Raw genomic sequence first — 19893 nt, forward strand, 5'->3', positions numbered from 1 at the left:
GAACAGGACAGCTGTGCTCCGGGGATGCTCACACACAGACTGTGAGCCGGGGGCCACACACCGAGGAGATGGGACTCCGGGATCGCTCCAGGCACCCGGGCGAGACACCGGAGCACCGTCAGCATCTCTAGTGTGTCCAATCGCCCTGCAGCCTGGCTGGTAAAGGCCACGGAGGCTGAGAGGGAAAGACCCGGGGACCCAGGGAGGAGCCCATCTGAAAATCCAGCATGGGACCTGCTGGGTCCAGAACCAGACTCGGGGTACCAGCACCTGCCCGCACACCTGCTGGGGCAAGGTGCCCCCGTCTGGTCCACAAGAACTGCCTGTGATGCCCCCAACTGCCCTAATTCCAACTAGAACGCACCCTCCCCCCAGGATTTCTAAACAGTTCCATCTCCAGGAATCCCCTCTCTGCCGTGCCCTCCTTATCAAGGTGGCCGGTCTGATGGGTGCGCGGTGCCTACCAGCCAAGCACCAGGCAGAGGGCTTGGGCAGGAGCGGCAGCTACCTACTCACACCTGGCCTGCATCCACCACGCATCTCCCCCAGCTCATTCTTCATACGGACCACAGACAAACATTTCTCCTCTTCACACATCTGGATGCTGGCTTTCCTTACTTCCTGCCCTGGGACTGAGATGGTTCTTCTCCTTTTGAACTGGGTGGACCGCAGTTATGAGAACATTTCCCCCAGAACCGCCCCCCCCCGTCCATCCTCTGCTCATCAGCCACAATGCGATCCACGCTTTCTGTGCTGCGCCCCAGACAAGCATGTCCCTGGGCACAGGTCATCAGGACGTCCTTCCGACGTCCCCGGCCCTGAACTCCCATTTGCGCCATGTCACATTCTAGGAGGAAACATCTGGAGTGCCAGGAGCTAGCTTTTGACAGCGTCCTTGTGGGACCTGCCTGGGGCTGTGGATCCCACTGGTGACTTCAGGGCAGGTGGCAGCATCCACAAGCCCTCTGTCCCTGAAAGATAAAGTCCCTGCTCCGCCTGCGCTTCCGCCCTCCTCCCAGTAACGCCAGCCGGAACAGCGCTTCCAAACTGGGGGACACGGTTCCAGGGGGCCATGCCCGTGGGTGCGGGTCTGAGAAACCAGCTGTGCACTATACACAGCTGCCACCAAGTCCACCGACAACTCTCTGCTTGTCTGCGGCGCACACGTGGCTGCTACGTCACCAAACCCAGCTCCCTGGGAGCACGTCTGTGGGTCAAAAGCCCCGCCCCGCCCTGCTCTCGTTTCTGGGCACTAGGGCACACAGTCCCCCGGCCCTCCCTGAGCGGCGGGACGCCTCGGGCCCCACCTGCTTCTCTACCTCTGTTCCTTCCCTCCCACTGTCCCATCCATCCCATGACAGGGCACTTTAGGCCTTGGTCTGTGCCCTCACGGAGGTGTCCCGGGAGACGTCAGAGGACAGGTGACAGGGTTAAGTCTGCCTAAGGTGACGACTTCCAGGATGGCTGTGTGTTCCTTCCCCTGCCTCACCAGCCATGAGCATGGCCGGTTGGTGAGGCCTTAGGTAGGTGGCCAAGGGCTGGAATTCGGAGTGACAGAGAGAGAGAGAGAGAGAGACAGGAGCGAGAGCCAGGAGAGCTGGGCCAGATCCAGGCCTGTTAGTGGCTCTACCCTGAGGGAGGCCCAGAGGGACGGGATGATGAGCAAGAGATGGAAGCAAGAAGGCAGATGGGGCCAGAGATCAACATGGAAGCCCCTGGGGTGTCACCTGTCAGCGGGCACCCCTGGGAGAGCCCTCCTCAGCTCACTGCCCCCCAAGCATGTGATCCTCTGGAGCAAGGGGGAGGCGTGGCCCCCCGGCACTTACTAAATGCCTCGGGTGCCCTTCTCCAACAGCAGTGCCCAGCTGCCCCCCACACCAAGGTCAAGTCAGCTACAAAGCATCTCTGGAGAGAGCAGTGTTTCAGAGGCCACACTCGGAGCTCGCTGCCCAGAGCAGAGGTAAATTCCAGAATGGAAAGACCCAAGGAAGGGCAGAGGGAAGTCAGGAAAAAGCCGGGGAAAGGCAGGTGGGGGAAACGTGCACCCTAAGTCCAGGGGGCGAGGCCCCAGATTCGGGGCAGGGCTCCCGGGCCTGCGAGGAGGCCCTTTTGGAGGTTTCCTGGGGTCACAGAGCCCATGGTTCGCAATGGCTCTTGGGAGAGGCACCGACCTGGCTCAGGCTCATCCGACTGCGCCTCCTAAATCCAACAGAAGCTGAGCTGCGTTTTCCACCAGGGAGGGAAGGCTCTTTGTTTCTACACGTAAAAAGATGCCCTTTTTTTTTTGTCTGTTTCTGAGTGGGTGGCCTCCCCAGCTCACCATCCCTCCTAGAAAGCCTGGCACCGCGGCATTTCCTGGGAGCTGTCCGTCTCACTGATTGAGAAGCACACTCCGTGCCTGGCGTTCGGGGTGTCCCCGGGCCCCCAACGTCAGGTTGAGAGTCAGTTCTGTGCCCTGGTGGCACCGGGAGGGCTCCTGCCAACCCAGGGACTCTGCGGCCTTAATCACACCCTATCTGACTGACTTCCTGCCCCCCCACCCCAGCAAAGGTGTTCTAACCAGGATGTTGTAGAACCACTAACTTCCTTGCCTTTTGACACCGAGCCTTCCAAATCCCAGCAAACAATATATCCCAAAATTCCAACAGATGTACTACACCCAGTCATTTTAACATTTCACGGACGTCACTACAACCCCCGCCCCCTTGCTTGGTGAGGGCGCAGCTGGATTTGGTTTTTGCCTTTTCTTGGGGGCGGATGGTGTAGACCTGAGCTTCTCACCTCCTTGGGGGACAGTCTTCCCCACGACCCATCAGTTGAGCCTTGAAAGCAGGAAGGCCACCACAGCCATCTTCTCACGCCCGGAAGCTGCCCCTCTGTCAAGGTCCCCGAGGTGAAGAAAGGCACAGAAGGGCGTGGATGAAGCCCCTGTGCTTCCGGTTGGGCTACTGTGACAAGACAGGCCCAAACACACACACGGCCACATTTCCACCCACTAGGCAAACCCAAGGTGAAGTGGAGCCGCCAGTCTGGCAAGACAGGGGAAGACAGCAACCTTTCAGGGGCAAGACAGCAACCAAGGCCACGGACACCTCAAAGCCATTGCCAGACGGCTGCAGCCCGGAGCCCACTCCTCCTCCAGGCAGAAACACAGTGAGTGTAGCCCCTCCAGGTACCCTCCCAGGTCCCCACCCTCGACCCCTCCCCAGGAACCGCACATCTTTCAGTGCTGTCTAAAGCTGGGGCTCCAGTGTCTTCATTCCTGCTTTAAAGAAGGGTAATAATCAGACAGCTGTCAATCATCGGAATGCTGTCAATCATTGGAATGCTGCCAATCATCAGAAGGTGCCAGTCATCAGCAGGCTGCCAATCATCAGAAGGCTGTCAATCATCAGAGGGCTGCCAGTCATCAGAAGGCTGTCAATCATCAGAGGGCTGTAAGTCTCACCTACGGACTCACATTTCCTAGAAACCCTTCCTGATGACACACTGGCTGTCTTCTGCCAGCTGCACCACGCCATGTAGTGTCCTTTCCACCGCGACAGGCAGCAAACTGTAAGTATTAATACCTTGGTCTGGGGGATACATAACAAGCTCTCTTCCTTATTACCTGTCTCTTGTCATTTGGGTCCTCGTTTTAATGGCCCTGTTGCCTGGGTTTATCACCATCTAAGTGGTTCCAAATCGTTTTAGGTAGAGAGTGGAAACTGTTTAAAGAGCGAGACTAGCCTTCTAACCTAGAAAGCAAAGGCAAAATATAACACCTCCCTGACAGGACTGATTCGACAACATCGGGCCCAGCAGGTCACACGGCAGGTGCTCAGAAAACGGGCGTGTTCCCGCCTCCCATCCTGTGCAGCATCCCTGACAGGACCGAGGCGAGCACTTTGCATTTAACTTATCACTTAGAACCGACGGGATCTCGGACTGGATGGGAGCCAGCGTACGGTCCCAAGGACGTGAGTTGGGAACTACGATATTTAAGCCAGACCATGCAAACCAAACCGAGAGACAGTCGAAAGAGGGAGGAATAGAGCGCTCCAGGACTCGGCTGAGTCGGCCGCGGAACAGGAACCTGAGACTTCGCTGGGCGTTTCCTGACGGCCAAAGGGGAAGGGAAATGTGGTGCACTTATGCGGCTCCCACTGTCTGATCAATGCAATGTGTCCCTCACACGGAGCAGGAATTCTCCTCCTGACGTGTGGATCTGAGGGCAACTGCACGCCCTGATCCTCATACGAGAAATACTGGGAAAGTAACAGAAGGGCCAGGTCTATGGGGGGCCCACGTGCAACACCCAGCCTTCGAAGAGACGTACGTGGCCCTTCATCAGTGTTCAATGGTTCGAGACCAGTGGGTGGGCCCCTGGGGACTTTCTATGGGCACACAAAGGGATGCTCTTTTCCATTTTCTAAAACTTGTACCGCGAACTTTTCTTGGTGGGCATGGACCAGCGTCTCGGGTCCCCTGACCATACCATCTCGTCCTATCTTGGGTCCCACGTACGTACTTCAGGAACATGGAGCTAAACTATCGCACGCCTCGTCAAAACGTGGGACAGCTGCCAAGTTTCGTGTCTGGGAAGCAGCCTGGCCAGGGGCTTCCCGGGCCGTGGCGGTTGGTCTCCATTTCAAGCCCCCACACAGCCTTGGCTGCTGATCTGAGAGCCCACGGAGCAGAGAGCCGCGGGGACAGAGAGAACGTGTGACTTCATCCTCGGGGGCTCCCCTTCCCCAGGCTCCCGATTCCGTCAGAGACAACAAGACTGCCCTGGGAAAACTGTAATCACCCCCCCAAGAGGCAGGGCCGAGTGCTGGCGGGGGTTTATTGGCTTTGATTAACAATAAGGTGTTTGTTTTTGTAGGTAATTAGCGTTCAATAGCAAGCTATAAAGGGTCCTCGAAGAAATTCTAAACAGACCGTAGCTACAGGCAACTACAGTCTGACTGAATCCAACCATTCATCCTTGCAGACCTCCTGGGCCCAGACGCCAGGCTTTGATCCCGAACAATGGCACAGGTCACCAGGCAGAAAACGACCCTCTGTGTTCCCCTCGTCAGCGGAGAAAAGGCCCCCGTGCGGGGCACGTGGGAGCTCACACGCGGTGCAAACAGCACTCCTGCCTGTGCACCCTGGTGCTGAATGCTGCCAGGGGACAACTCGATGCACGCGTGTAGTCAAAGGGCCCCGACCAGATGCATGCTGGGAAATGCTCCAACAGCTCTGCACACTCACAGCCATTAGGATGTCGATTCCTGGGAACCGTGACGGGCTGGGTGCATCTTTTCACAGCGAGAAGGGGTTTGCCAAAGCCGTATGGATGTGCGCTTTCCTTTGGGCAACCACTCTTGGGGACAGGCTTGTTTTTAACGAATCAGAGATGAGAACACTAATTTGATTATAATTCATTTAAAATATATTTCCTGGTAGCACAGGCAAGAGAGTATGGGCGAAGTGCCGTTGACCACTTTTGAAAAACATTCCATCAACATGAAATAATAACTGCACAGAGAGACAACAGCTCATCTTCTTTCCCTTGACCCATGACCTGCTTTTCCCCCTTAATCCCCGGAAATACACCTGAGATTATTTTCACTTCCTGTGCCCACATCACGGTAACCAGCAGGTACAGTGAGGTCAAGTACCAATCTGCCTCCAGGAGTGAAAGAAATTAAAAGGGGACCCGATAACCAAAGCAAGCCCCAAACATAAGGAAATAAAGCCACAGATATGGCTAATACGGAAGGAAAACTCTTTCATCCTTACACACTGGTTTCCCTCTTGCAGAAGCTAGAATCTCCATTTCGGGTCCCAAGCCTCTTACTGTGTAGGTCAATAGAAAACCTGTACCACATATGTGTGTACATATATACACATATGTATGTGTATATAGATGTGTGTATATATGTATATATATTTTTATATATGGCTATATATGGGTATATAGATAGATAGATAGACAGATAGATGTGATGAACTAGACTCAGTTCTGTGCCCTGGTGACCTCTAAGAACTAGATTTCCCCCCAAGAACTAGATTTATATTCATTTTTGCTCTGTTCAAACCAAAATGAACTCTCCCATTGTTTTGCATGCTCTGGCCTCCTTGATCTGTGTATTTTTTAAGTTCATCAGCTGTCGGGTCTGAATTTCCCCTGCGAGAAACGTAAAACAGACAGCTGCTCCGGGAGACAGGGCCAACCCTTGGGCCGCAGTGTTGGAGTCAGCTGACTTTGCGCCACCCGAGACTTCCTGCCGGTGACCTCAGCCTTGGACCAGGGGCTCGACCCCTCTGACCTTCTGTTTTCTCCTCTGAGCCTCCCCCTCTGGGCTCCAAGGGTCTGGGTTAGTTCCTCCTGAAGGGAAGAACTGCCATGTGCAGAGAGGCAGTAGCCGTTAGCACTTTAAGGCTAAGACGCTGACATTCTACCTTCAGAAATGTGGACGTTGCAACTGGCTGGGGGAAAAAAGGAAGTCGACAGGAGGAAGACAGATACACCCCATTGTGTGAAAGAGAGGTTGGGAGTGAGGCAAAGTGCACTCCGAGCCAGGAGAGGAAACCTGACTAGAAGACTCTGAAAGAAACCTCTTGCCACTCCCATGTCAGCTTTCAGAGCAGACCTGGGCAGCGAGTTCGCACTTCAGCTCTCGGAGCCCGCCCGTCCGGTGGCCTCTCGGGTCCCCTGAAGGGCTGGGGCCCAGGCTCGCTTCCACACGCGGAAGATGCAGAGCCCCCCCACCACCACACCGGTGTAGAGTTTAGAGAATTCAAGTGCAAAGGTCCGCATTCAGAAAGGCAACGTTAGACAGGCAGAACAGTAGGGAGCCCTGCTACTTACTTGTGGCCCAGCTCATGGGCGATGGTGAAGGCCAGATTGAGCCCATTGTCTTCGGCGAGCACACATTTCCTCTTAGCGCTGCACACACCTCCTAAGTAAGCAATCCCTGCAGCAGAGACATAAAACACATCCTCTTCAGAACATGAGACCCCGGCCTGGCCGGGCAGGTGCACGCGGTCATGCATCACGCACAGTCATGAACCATGCATGGTCCCGAGAGGGGCGAATGGGGAGGATATGCTCCCAAGGCTGGGCCTGCCATCCCAGAGCTCACAGAGGGACCAGCTGGTGCCTGGTGCATTTCATTTCAGCATCATAATACTAATGTCCCCAACACACATGTAACATGCATGAAGCAACAGGCTGAGCAGGTTACACATATCACCTAATGCAGTCCTCACTACCCAGGGTGGTGATGTCAGAGGGAAACTGAGATTCAGGGAGGAAAGGTGGCTTTGTCTCAAAGTCACCTGGACTGGTGTCCAGAGCTGGGACGCTGTCCAACTTCAGGTCCAGGGCTGGGACCAGGCGAGGTCAGCAAGGCCAGTGCGCACAGTTCGAGGAGAAGCGCTCTCTCAAGAGCTGACCCTGAACTTGCATGGGCCCCAGAGGGAAGGTGTGCTTCCTTCAGTTCTGTACCCTGGGCACCCCCTTCGCCTCACCCTGGTCCTGGTCCTGTAACCGTCAGTGCTGGTGGGGGAGGGGCGTGAGCCTGGCAGAGAGCAGGCCAGGGACGGGCTGTGTGAAAAGTTCTGAACAATGTTTTGGGAGAGACAGTACAAGACCAGGACCCAGAGGGAGGCAGAGAAGGCTGCCGAGGGCGGGCCTGTAGGTCACTACTGAGGATGAGCCCGAGGCCCAACTCACCCACCTCAGCACATACACTTGACCGGGCCTGGGGACACTCCCCGAGCCAGGGAAAGCGAACCAGCGCGGGCAGGAGGAGACGCAGGCTGCAGTGTGAGCCAGGGCTGAGCACGGAGGCTGGGAGGCTGCTAGCCTCTGCAGGATGTGCAGGAGTTTTCCAGAGGAGACAGGCTCATCTGGCAGAGGGACGTGTGTCAACAACACGGGGGCCCTGGGCAGACGGCACACGTCCGAGGAATGCTGGGCAGCCGGCCGCGCGCCGGCCACGTCTCCCGCTGACACTGCAGGGCTGACGCTGCAGGGCTGACGCTGCCCGTGGCAGAGCTCCACGCTTCCTCCCAGCTTCCGCTGTCCCTGCAGGCAGGGCAGCCACCCAGGCACCCCCAGGGCTCATCTCAACCAAAGCAGGAGCCCACAGACCCCGGGCCCACCCGGGGCTGGGGATCGTGGGGACTGGAAACATCTGTACTGCCTCCGTGGTGGCGTCTGAGTCCCCAGCACAGCCTGTGGAAGGAGTGAGTCGGTGGTGGCACAGGGGGTCACACACCTGGGGGGGCCCAGTGCTGCTCCCGCTGCGAGGTCACAAGGTGCGTGCATAGGCAGGGGCTCTGCCCGCCCATGGTCAGCTGGACGGGCCGCTCCCAAGCTGCACACCACCCTGGCCCAAGCACCACTTTCATTAGTGTGCACAAGGTGTCTTAGGACCTGAAGGTGACCTCGAGGGCACAGGACTTGAGGAGGGAAAGAATGGGCAGAGGAGGACAGGACAGGGGAATGAATTAATGAAAATGAACCTCCCTCCCTGCTCCCAGAGAGCTAAACCAACATCCTCTCTGTCGACAGCGATTTCAAACAGGGGGGGACCTCAGCCACACACAAGGCCCGCCATCCACCTGACCCCCTTGGAGAGGGGCAGCCGGAGTTCACAAGTGCACCCCCCACCCCCCGGCTCTGCACCAGGAAGAAGTGACTTGGGGGCCCCGCTCACACTGGGCACACGGAGCCCAGCACCGCACTGTGCCCACTTTCATCAGAAACCAGCAAAACTCTCGGCCAAGGGTGAAGAACTTCCCTCAAGAAAGGAGGGGAGGGACGTTATTTTTGGCCTCCAGATGCTATTTTGCACGTGGACACCGGAACCGGGCTGAGCAGACGACTGGGAGCAGAGACACGACAACCACAAAGGACGCGACCGGGCTCCTCAGTGCCTTCAAGGTCATCTTTCTGGTTTTGTTTAAAAACTGCTTTGTGGGTTGTTGCACAGAGTCCAGCAGTCAGTCGGTGGAATGCTCCCACACAGTCCTGCTGGTATGCGAGGGCGAGTGTGTGTGCACACACATGCGCGTGCACACACACACCCAGCAGCACCCTCCCCAGCCCAGACCAGGACTCCTGCGCCAAGAACTCCATCCCAAACAAGCTGATGAGCACGCCCAGAAGTCGTCTGGTGCGGGGGCAGAGGAGGCGGCTGAGGCCGGCGGGCCTGCTGTCCCTCCCTCGGAACGCCTGCCACACAGGCCTGTCCCCAGCCTCCGCCACACTCAGTGCCTGGAGCAGGCCGTTTGGAGTTTCCACCCTGATTAGGTAACAAGCGACGCTGGGGAAACAGCTCAGCGCCGGGCCTTCCAATAATTGCATTTTAATTTTTCCACAGATGACTTTTTGAAAGCAAGAAACAAAGGGGTCAGTGTGTTTACAGAAAAGGCTCTCACTCACACAACGGTGGATTAAGGTCTGGTGCTCTTTCAGTGACTGACTCTGGCCGAGAAGGACCTGGTCCTAGAGCTGAGCTAGGCAGAGGGCGGAAGGGAAAAGAGAGAGAGGACCCAGACTCGGGAGTGCACAGAAGCCGGGGCAGCATTTACGGGCAAGGATGTGGAAATGCTTCGAACTCCCACAGCAAAGTCTGGAGAAAATCCCAGGTTGTTGTAAAGAGAGGGCTGCAGGGAAGGAATGGCAAGGAAACCGCAGGAAACAAAGGCCACCCCTACTCCGGGTTTCCCGGGCAGCAGTGGCCGTCTGGGCGGGAGGGCGAGCAGGAGACCAGGAGAGACCCCAGCACCTCCAGCTGCAAAGGCACCACCTACACACACCCACAAGATCCCCATCCCAGGGCTCATCCAGAAAAGAGGAAAAACTGGTTTTCTCTACATCGATTGATCTTTTTTAAAAGATTTGATTTATTTTTAGACAGAGGTGAAGGGAGGGAGAAAGAGAGGGAGAGAAACATCCACGTGTGGTTGCCTCTCCCACGCCCTGCGCTGAGGACCTGGCCCAAAACCCAGGCCTGTGCCCTGACTGGGAGGTGAACCAGCGAACCAGCTCAATCCACTGAGCCACACCTGCCAGGTGCACTACCTTGGTTTCTTTAATAAAAAAGTGAAATTTTCAAACTCAAGTTCTCTGAATAGCAGTGCTCACGAGGGCTGTGGAACCACAGGGCCCCCCTCAGTGAGTAGAATTCCCCACATTCACTGATTTCAAAGTAGAAATCGTAGTAGAACTTATTTCCGAAGTTTTGAAAACATCAGGGGAAGCAGGACGGTGTATGTTAGGGTCTTGTCCAGAGGCAAGTGTGACCCCCACACTGGACCCTCCTGTGCTGGCAGGTATCATGGCCCCATTTTACAGACAGGAAGGTAGAGGCTTGGGAACCAGGCCCAGACTCAGATGTGAAGCAGGGCTCTCCTTCTCCATTGTTCATGTTCTCCGGGCAAACCCTGGGCCTCCCTCCCGAAGCACTGATAACCAACAACAGTGAGTCATCTTTGAGGGCTTAGAAGATTTCCGGAAACCTGAATGTGTGTTTATACAGAGATGTGGGTGGGAGGGAGTGGAGGCTCCGTGTGGTTAAGTCCGAGCATCCTTAATCCTGAAGATAAAAAGACCCCAGCAATAGGCAGAGCAATATTAACAGTGGTTAGCTCTGCGACATGGAGAAGTCAGGATAGATCTCTTTAATTTTCTCCTTTTCCTTCCTTCTTTTGTTTAGCTTAAGCCTAATATAATGAATATGTGTGTACTTGCTATGAAAATGAAAGTTATCGGTTATATATCGTGTATCCCAGGAAACATAAAGCAAGGGGCAGAGGACAAGAAAAAAGAAAAGAAAAAAGATAAAACTCTCTGGATTTTGATTCCAGGATGAAGGAAGTTCACGGTCAACACCACTGAGCTCGTGCTTGCATCCTGACTCCATCTCTGCTGTACTCCTGGCTCGGATGCCAGAAGCAGAACACCTTTTTAAAATCTGAGGTGCTGAGCGCGGACATGAGGGCTGAAAAGAGGTCCTCTGATACCTGGAGAGGAATACTGAATCCCTCCCGAGCCGCGGGCCCCGTCCCCCCGAGCCGCGCGACCTGCCTTCCAGCCAGGGCAGCTCAGGTCACTCTCCCTTCCCCTCTCTCTTCTGTTCCTCGTCAGGAGCGTGGTTTTATGAGGAGATTGAGTAAGGAGGTTTAATTATTTTCTTTTCCAACCGCATGGAGTAAGTGGGTGATTCTTAAACCCAGACTTGACCACGGCATTGCATTTTCTTGAGCTCAAGTTCGTTCCACCAGCTGCTCAGGGTTACCGACGCCATCACGGTCATCACCGGGAGACCCCGGGACAAAGTCAAGAAAACAACTCCCTGGCAAGCCCAGGGGCAGAGACGTAAGGTGGAGTCGAACATTCAGCTCCTTTGCACGTCCTTCTGCTCTTACAAATGTCACGAAGTGGGATTTAAATTTGCGAACCACATTTCAGAGCAAACGTCTTCGAGTCTAGGGTGGGGTGAATGAGCAATAACGACGGTCAAGTCTCGCTCTGCACGGCAGTTTGATTTTAAAACGTCGCCGTGAACACTGAGGTCACAAGTACCGGACCCTCGCTCCTCAAGGAAATACAGGGTTGGGTTGCTACCAGTCAGGGTTCCATTAGCTGTTGACCGACCAACACAGGGCCTTGTCTCACATGTGTTTCTGTGGGAAGACACCTTATCTGATACAAGTTGCTGAGCGCAGAGCGCCCGGCCAACACACAACTCCCGCCACAAGGAGGCTTACCTAGCACATCGACCCCCCCAAGCCATAGTGCACCTTTTTGTCTCTGGAATACAAGAAAAGACTTTAGCATCATCCTGGAGGCCATGCCAAACAGCAACATCATAAAAAAAAAAACCCCACAAAAATGTGAAAAACAGGGCACCCGACAGACCACGAAAGCTGAAAGCAGGCAGAGGGTTGCCTTGTTCAACCTCATCTGGGAACGTGCCCCTCAGGCCACTCGTTTGTGCACCTGACTTTGGAGCTAGAGGTGAATTTTAGCAAGTGGGCAAATTCGCACATGCAGAATCCGTCCGTGGTGAAATGCAGCCATACCCTGAAAGCCCATGTCCTGTTAACAGGCATATCCTGCTATGTCCTTATTGGTTATAACAGGGAAATTTGCTTTCAGTCCCATGCTGCTTCTGTTCCCTAACTCTGGAGTTATCATAACTATCTGATACACGGAGGTCCCTCTCCTTCCAATGCTCTCTCTGAGGTCCGTGGTCCCCAGACACCGCCCCCTGCACTGTGGGTCACTGAGCCTTAAGGGCTCTACCTGGAGAAGACAGAGCCCTGAACAAACTGGGGGAGAACCTTAATTGCAAGGCTGTGGCAGAACACATGGCCAGAGAAGCGAAGCCTCACAGCTCGGGACTTAGAAGTGCTGCTGTCCTGACCTGGCCCTGGCCGGCCCCCTCTTTCCGCCCCAGCTCAGGGCTGCCGTCCCCTGGGAGCGCCCATGAATAGCTTCCCTCAGGTCTGCCTCCTCTCGGCCCCAGTTTCCCTGCTCCTTTGCATCTGGGCCCCTTGGCGTCAGTGACAGTGGAAGGAAGATGAGTCAGCCGAGGTCTCCATCCCTATAATACGGACAGAGGGCAGGGGCAATGGCTCACAGAGAAGCCTGAGCTGAACTGAGAGCACTGCAGAAGCTGCCGCCGCAATTCAGAAACGCCTGTGCTTCGCACCAAGATACGGAGCAGAACGCTGAAGAAATGAAAACTGCGGCCACTAAATGAAGCAGTACGTGGACAAAGCCGGAAGGCAAGAGCTCCCTAGTCGGATCGCTCAAGGGCTCCCACGCTCAGTGGTGAAGCTTACACAAAGCTGAAGGAACCAGAGCAGTGTGGCATTCGCATTCTTCTCAACAAACGGAGCTGGGACAAGGGCATGGAAAGAAGGAGTTTGTCTAACGAATATTCAGGGCCACCCACAGATGAAGTCCTAGTGGCATTAACCAGTTAATTATTCCAAGTGGTATCGATTAGTCAGAGTGGTGTTAATGACTCAGGGCCTGCCTTTATCTGTAGCACCAGGCTCCACCCGTACCACCAGTACCCCTCGGACCACGGGAGCGGCCTAATTCACCTGCACTGTATCCCAAGGATGCCTGCAATGGAATGTCCGTCAAAGTTGCCTGCAACACCCTTGACTCACAGCCTCACTCCCTTTCATGCTAATAGCTCTGTTCCTGCAGGAAGAATAGAATACGAGGCCATGCATAAAAATATTTGCCAACTTAGCAAAGAGAGAGAGGTGCTTTCTCAGAATAATTAAGAAACCACATTTCTTGCTAAATGCTTAGCTGAACAAAGCCATTCTCTTGGGGATGAAATGTGGGATTCAAGGGAGACCCAGGGTGATGGTCAATAGCAGGACTGAGGGTCCTTTTGATCTGTACTTGGTTCTAGGTGGCCCTAGCGGGGTTCTGGCTCTTGGGCTGTGCGTAGGGGTCAGTGGAGGTCAGGCCAGGCCCTAGAGCCGCTCTGGGCACCAAGCAGCTCCTGAGCCAAAGTCCGCAAAAAGTCACCTGGTAGGACACAACAGCCCCTGCATGAACGAAGCTGTCCCCACACGGGAAGCTTGCTGTCCTTCATGTGGCTGTTGACTCAGCGTTCCTGAGCTAACATCAGTGTCCCCCAACCGGTCCCCCTCCTGGGGGTGCTCCACCTCTGCTGACAGGATGGGACAGTAAGGACACTCCATTTCATTTAAACACGGACACAACAAAAAGCTAGCCTCTTAGAAATGCCATTGAGAGCAGCCCCATCACGTCAGGCAGGCACCAAGCCCACGGACAGGAACAGGCAGACTGAGGGCGGGAAGGTGGTCAAGGGGCAAGATGCCCAGCCCCTGGGAGCTGTGGCTGGGATGTGACAGAAAGTGGGTGGTGTGCCTCTGGGATGAGGTCCTCTCACTAGTCTGTGCTGACAGACACAGCTCATGCATCACCTAGGGACCGTCTCAGTGTCTGCCAGCTGCTGTACCAGCAATCCCAGCCTGGGTGGCTTATCAGTGACAGAAATTCACTGCTTCAGTTCTGGAGGCTGGAAACCGGAGACCAGGGTGCCAGCCCGGCTGGGTGAGGCTGCTCCTCTGGGCCTCAGTCTCCTGGTTGTGTCCTCATAGGGCAGATGAGGTGAGGGGACTCTCTGGCGCCCCCTGCAGCAGGCCACTAATCCCATTCCTGAGGGCTCCACCCTCCTGACCTGGTCACCTCCCAAGGGCCCCACCTCCTAACCCTGCTGGGGATCAGATTTCCACGTGGGAATCTGAGGGGACACAGACTTCCAGAGCATAGCAGCTACCCTGTCCCAGGCCACAGAAATCGTGGGGATGCCAGTGTCTATCCTTAAAACCTCAAAGGCAGAGAATAAACACGTCTCATCTGTTAAGCAGTTTCACAGGTTTCCACGTCACTCTTGCGTTGACGGTGGTCCCCAGCGCTGCCAAAAAGCACCACCCTCTGCTGCTTAATCAGAAAACATCACTCACTGCTGCTTAAGAAAGGTGACCGGGACAGGGAGGTGTAAGGATGAGGGCGAACACTCACATTCACCACTTACCATGTGTGCTAAAGATGTCTATGCATTTTCTCATCTCCCCTTATAACCACCTGGTGAGTGAAGTGCTACTGTTATCCCCGTGGTCCTGGGGGGGAAACAAAGACACTACGAAGCCACCCACGGCCTGAAGGTTGAGCAGCGAGTGACGGGCCTGGGATGGGATCTTGGGCCTTGGCCCAGAGGCAGCAAGCTGGTTGTCAAAAGAAGAATGCGGACGGCAGAAATGCTCTGTGTGTTCTGTTTGGGCTGCTCAGTATGCGAATAAAAAGGTTAGCCACTCAACAACAGTAAAAAATTAGGGATGCCCTGACTGGTGTGGCTCAGTGGGTTGGGATTCATCCTGCAAACCGAAAGGTCACCGGTTCGATTCCAGGTCAGGGCACATGCCTGGGTTGCAGGTTTGGACCCTGGTCAGGACGCACGGGAAAGGCAACTAACTGATGTTTCTTTCCCTCTTGTTCTTCCTCCCTTCTCCTCTCTCTAAAAATAAATAAGATCATAAATTTTTTTTAATAGAAAAATTACATAAAACTCACATTTCCTGTCCCTTTTAGAAATATCTGTGAAGCAGAAAACGATAGACTAGTCAATAAATGGCCTTAGGACAAGAAGGGGTCCTCGCAGAAACGAGTGAATTAAATTCCCCACCTCAAACCACACACACACACGGAAAGACTCTCACTAGATTCAATAAACAAGTGTGAAAACAAAACTTTGCATCGCCCAGAAGAAAACACAGGGGCATGTCATGCTCATTTTAGAAGTATAAAAAAAAAATAGGTTTTTTAAACAAGACTAGACAGCAGAAGTCCTACCAGGAGCAGACCCGAGACACGTAGTAGCCAAACGACAAAAGGCATCAGCGACAAAGTTGAGGACAAACCACAGATGTGACAACATTGTTTCTCATTCCTACGCCAAAACTAAGGTTTAAAAGACACTTCCCCTCACGGGTAATCAGAACACTGCCGAACAACATCACTAGAGAACAGCAGTTCACACACCGCGTGCTGATAAGGCCTGGCGAGGCTGTTGGGATGAAAGACCATTAGATGCTGTTAAAGGGAGCGTCAGCGGGCCTAAGTGCCACTGTAGGGGACATCTGGCTTGTCTAGAAGAGCTGAAAGGTGTGAGGCATCGAGAGGTGGGTATGCCCTGGAGACAGCCAGCCTGTATCTCCACCTGGCCCTGTTTTCAGGAACATCTGCAGCCCGAGACACCCACGCAAGTGCACAGACATGTGTGCATGGCGTGCACAGACTGGTGTGCATGCATACAGTGCCCACACATGTGTGTACACAGCTACCACCCTCTGAACTGATGCTCTTTTGCTGCCTTCATTGACTGGTACCAAGAGGGTCCCGTCACTCCCCCAGGTTCATGCTGTAACCAGAAAGGAGAATTCGCTGAAGCAGGTGGCCAGGCTGCGGGCTCCTCTGACCGCCGCTGCGGGAGGGAGGTCTCTGCCTTCGGGAGAGGAAGGCAGGCACGGGAGACGGACACACAGCCAGGTCTGCACGTGATGCATTCCAGGACCTGCGCGAGAAGTCTGCCAACTGCTGTCCAGGGAGTTTTCTATGAAAACACACACCAACAAGGCTCTAACACAGATGTCTTTAACCCTTGAAGCCACGCAGAATTCGCCATGCACATGGATGTTTCTTGCATCCAAGGTTTATAGCTTTCGTCAAATTTCCAAAGGAGTCCATAACCTCGGACAAGTCCCAAAACACTAATCACAGGACTCCCAGAATATGATCAAGGACATTAACCAGGAAAAAAATCCTTTCTGCATAGCCAAGTCAGAGCAAAAGATCCCGGAAACATGATCCTGCAGCCCTTGGGGATCACCCAAGCATTCTGCAGAAGGTGATAACCAACAACGCTTTGTACCGGGAACACACGAGTGAGGGTCTAACCACCACTGCTCGCTGACAACCGGGCTTTGCACAGAGCAGCCAGGGCAATGCCAGGGGGGGTGGGGTCAGTCAGGGGCATGCATGCGCTGGACTGAGAAAGCCCTGGCACGAAGGACGGCAGTCAGTGTTATACTGGATACTGTTGTAAGGCATATATACATGGGCCCCGGCTGGTGTGGCTCAGTGGATTGAGCGTGGGCTTGTGAACCAGAGGGTGGCTGGTTCGAGCCCCCATCACGGCACAAGCCGGGGTTGCGGGCCTGGTTCCCATTAGGGAGCACTCGGGAGGCAAGCACACACTAATGTTTCTCTTTCTCTCTCCCTTCCTCTCTCTAAAAATAAAATACGTAAAATCTTTAAATAAATATACATGTAATATATAAATTTGTATTTAATATACATATTTATATTATAAACATGTGTTTATATTTAAAATAAAATATTCACACATACATTTATAGGAATATTCATATATTTTCTATAATTTACATATTTATATAAATATGTCTATATACATATATTTATATGCATGTTTATTTATATACATATATACTTATATAAGTGTGTGTGTATATACATATATATACACATGAAAAGAATAGAACAGCTGAGGGATATGCGTGCACATGTGTCCATGCATACATGTTAGGTACAAATATATTAATCCTGCATGCTAAAATACATGCATATACATACATATACATATGCATGTATGTATATGAGAACTTTAAAAGGAAACCACTCTGTTCTGTTTTGACAAGGCCCCGCCCTCCCCTGTGGTTACATTTAACTGTAGAACCTTCACTCTGAGTGCTGGGTTTTTTTTTTTTATTGGGATCTGCAAATGGAACGGAGGTGGGCTTCATGCAGAAGAGCACACAGTAGGGTTAGGAGTAAGTGGTGTTTGTTTTCTGCAGATGAGTATTTCCAAAACATGGATTTGTGTTGGGTTGATAAGAGTGAAAACAGGATGCAAACGCCATTGGTGGGTTTTGCTCTCCACGTGAAGGATACCGACAGGATGCCATTACTGTTCAGAAACTTGATGTTGACGTCCATTGTGACAGCTTCAAGTCCAAGGTCAACCGAGCCTTCCTGCTTCACCCACAACACACACACACATGCTCTGAGGACTCCCCGCCCCAGCACACGCCGGCAGGGGAAGAGAGCAGACCCGAGTTTTCCCCTAAATCATTCTCAGTCATGGTCTGATGTCCAGCACCGACAACAACAAGGGAAGAGGCAGGCGGCACCCGTCTAAAAGGGGTCTGTCCTTCATGGTTATCTTCTGGAAAAGTATGGAATTGCACAAACATATTTAGCCATTCTTTTTTTAAATATTTTATTTATTTATTTTTAGAGAGAGGGAAATGGAGGGAAAAAGAGAAAGATCAATGTGTGGTTGCCTCTCACGTGCCCCCTACTGGGGACCTGGCCCACAACCCAGGCATGTGCCCTGACCGGGAATCGAACCAGTGACCCCTTGGTTCGCAGGCTGGTGCTCAGTCCACTGAACCACACCAGCTGGGCTTAGCCATTTCTTAACCACAGTGTTGTCCTCACCACTGTCCACTCTTCCCAGAACTAGAAACCACAGAATGTTCTAGGTTCAGCTGCCCAGCCCCCCACCTACATAGCAAGCTAAAATTGTCTTACATCCTCTTCTTTTTTTAATCTTTACTCAAGGACATTTTCTCATCGCTTTTAGAGAGAGAGGAATGGAGAGAGGAAAGGAAGGAGAGAGAGAGAAGCATTGACTGGTTGCCTCCCGTATGCACCTGGGACCAGGGATCAAACCTGCAACCCAGGCATGTGCCCCAACCAGGAATAGAACCCACGACCTTTCAGTTATGGAAAAATGCTCCAACCAAGTGAGCCACACTGGCCAGGACTAAAATTGTTTCTTTTCTTTTATTATTTATTTAATTTTTTTTTAGAGAGAGGAGAAGGGAGGGAGAAAGAGAGGGAGAGAAACATCAGTGTGTGGTTGCCTCTCCCACGCCCCCTACTGGGGACTTGGCCCGCAACCCAGGCATGTGCCCTGACTGGGAATTGAACCGGTGACCCTTTGGATTGCAGGCTGGCACTCGATCCACTGAGCCACACCAGCCAGGGCTCCCTTAAGTAGTCACCTCAATGCCAAATACACTGCAGACTTCCTCTGAGATGGGCCTCGATTCCCACTGCTGGGACAATGACGTGGAGCAGTGAGAGTCCGCTGTGAGGTCATCTCATGATGAGTTCACTACTGCCCTGCAGAGATACCTGGCTCTTAGGGGGATAGAACTAGCACGCTCCATTCTATCGGCCCATCGATCTCTGTACCTCACTTCTGTATCATGAAATAAGCATTAATCCCAACCCTCTCGGTGTGAGGTCTCCCGTGGGAAAACACAGTCACCCGAGAATGCTGACTGTTGTTGACCCCTGCCCTGCGCTGAGCAGACGGCGGGGCCAGCCCCAAACAGCCCCCGCAGTGTCTGGAATGCGGGGGCCATCGTGATTCGGACGGACTGGTGGATGCGGACAGGAGGCGCTGGGGCAAGTGTCTCAAAGCGAAGCACCATGTTGACGGGGAGGACTAGCTGCTCCTGAGATGAAGCGACTCTTCTCCCGGACTCTCGTTCTGATTTCCTGTCTGCACCTCGTCTGGAACATCCACCAAGCGGACTTGGGGCCGAACACCTGGCATCCCTCTGACGGACCCAGGCCTGGGACCGCACCTCGGTCCTGAGGGCGAGGCTCTGCCCCCTCACCTGGATTCCAGGTGAGCAGAGACTCTCCTGCTCCGTCCTCCCGGCCCCTCCGGCAGAAGCCACCCTGGCTGGGGTCTCTGCACAGCCAGCGAGACTTTGAAAGGACTTCTAGGGGGCCCACACTGCTCATCCCTGACCTTGGTTCAGCCACTGCAAAAAGACGTCTCACTCTGGCCAGGTGGCTCCATTGGTTGGAGCATCGTCTCATAAGCTAGATGGTTGTGAGTTCCATCCCTGGTCAGGGCAGCTATGGGAGGCAACTGATCAATATTTCTCTCTCACATTGATGTTTCTCTCTCTCCCTCCCTCTCTCTCTCTCTCTCAAAGCAATAAAAACATATCCTCGGGTGAGAATTTGAAAGAAACAGAAGACTTTTCATAGCCAGAGACTTTTGGCTGATCTGACCAAGGAAGCTAGGTCCCCCCCGCCAGGTGTGAAAAGGATGGTCCGTCCACAAGGCCCTGGGGCTGCTTGAGAGCTGGGGGCCAACGAAGCCCCCAGAAGGGGGCTTCTAGTGCCCTTCCACCCTCCTGCTCAAAGACACAGACACCAGAAACACACGTATAGTGCCAACACAACGCCGGTGGTCTCCATGAGAGACCCCCTTCCTCTGGGCGTTATTGGAGCCGGTCAAGGTGTTG

The 19893-nt window shown here is 53.6% G+C and overlaps 1 protein-coding gene across 2 annotated transcripts in view; it reads right to left on the reverse strand.

Annotated features, from left to right (window-relative positions):
- Positions 1–19893, reverse strand: part of ADAMTS17 (ADAM metallopeptidase with thrombospondin type 1 motif 17) — a 182388-nt gene that overhangs the window by 95800 nt on the left and 66695 nt on the right. For both annotated transcript variants that reach the window (XM_037145925.2, XM_053659015.1), the window contains exon 8: positions 6839–6944. In XM_037145925.2, the coding sequence (XP_037001820.2) occupies positions 6839–6944 (106 nt within the window). The remainder of the gene's footprint in view (positions 1–6838; positions 6945–19893) is intronic.

Source organism: Artibeus jamaicensis, unplaced genomic scaffold (genome assembly GCF_021234435.1).
Source record: "Artibeus jamaicensis isolate MK-2021 breed Jamaican fruit bat unplaced genomic scaffold, CSHL_Jam_final scaffold_612, whole genome shotgun sequence".
In the NCBI taxonomy this organism is placed as follows: Eukaryota; Metazoa; Chordata; class Mammalia; order Chiroptera; family Phyllostomidae; genus Artibeus; species Artibeus jamaicensis.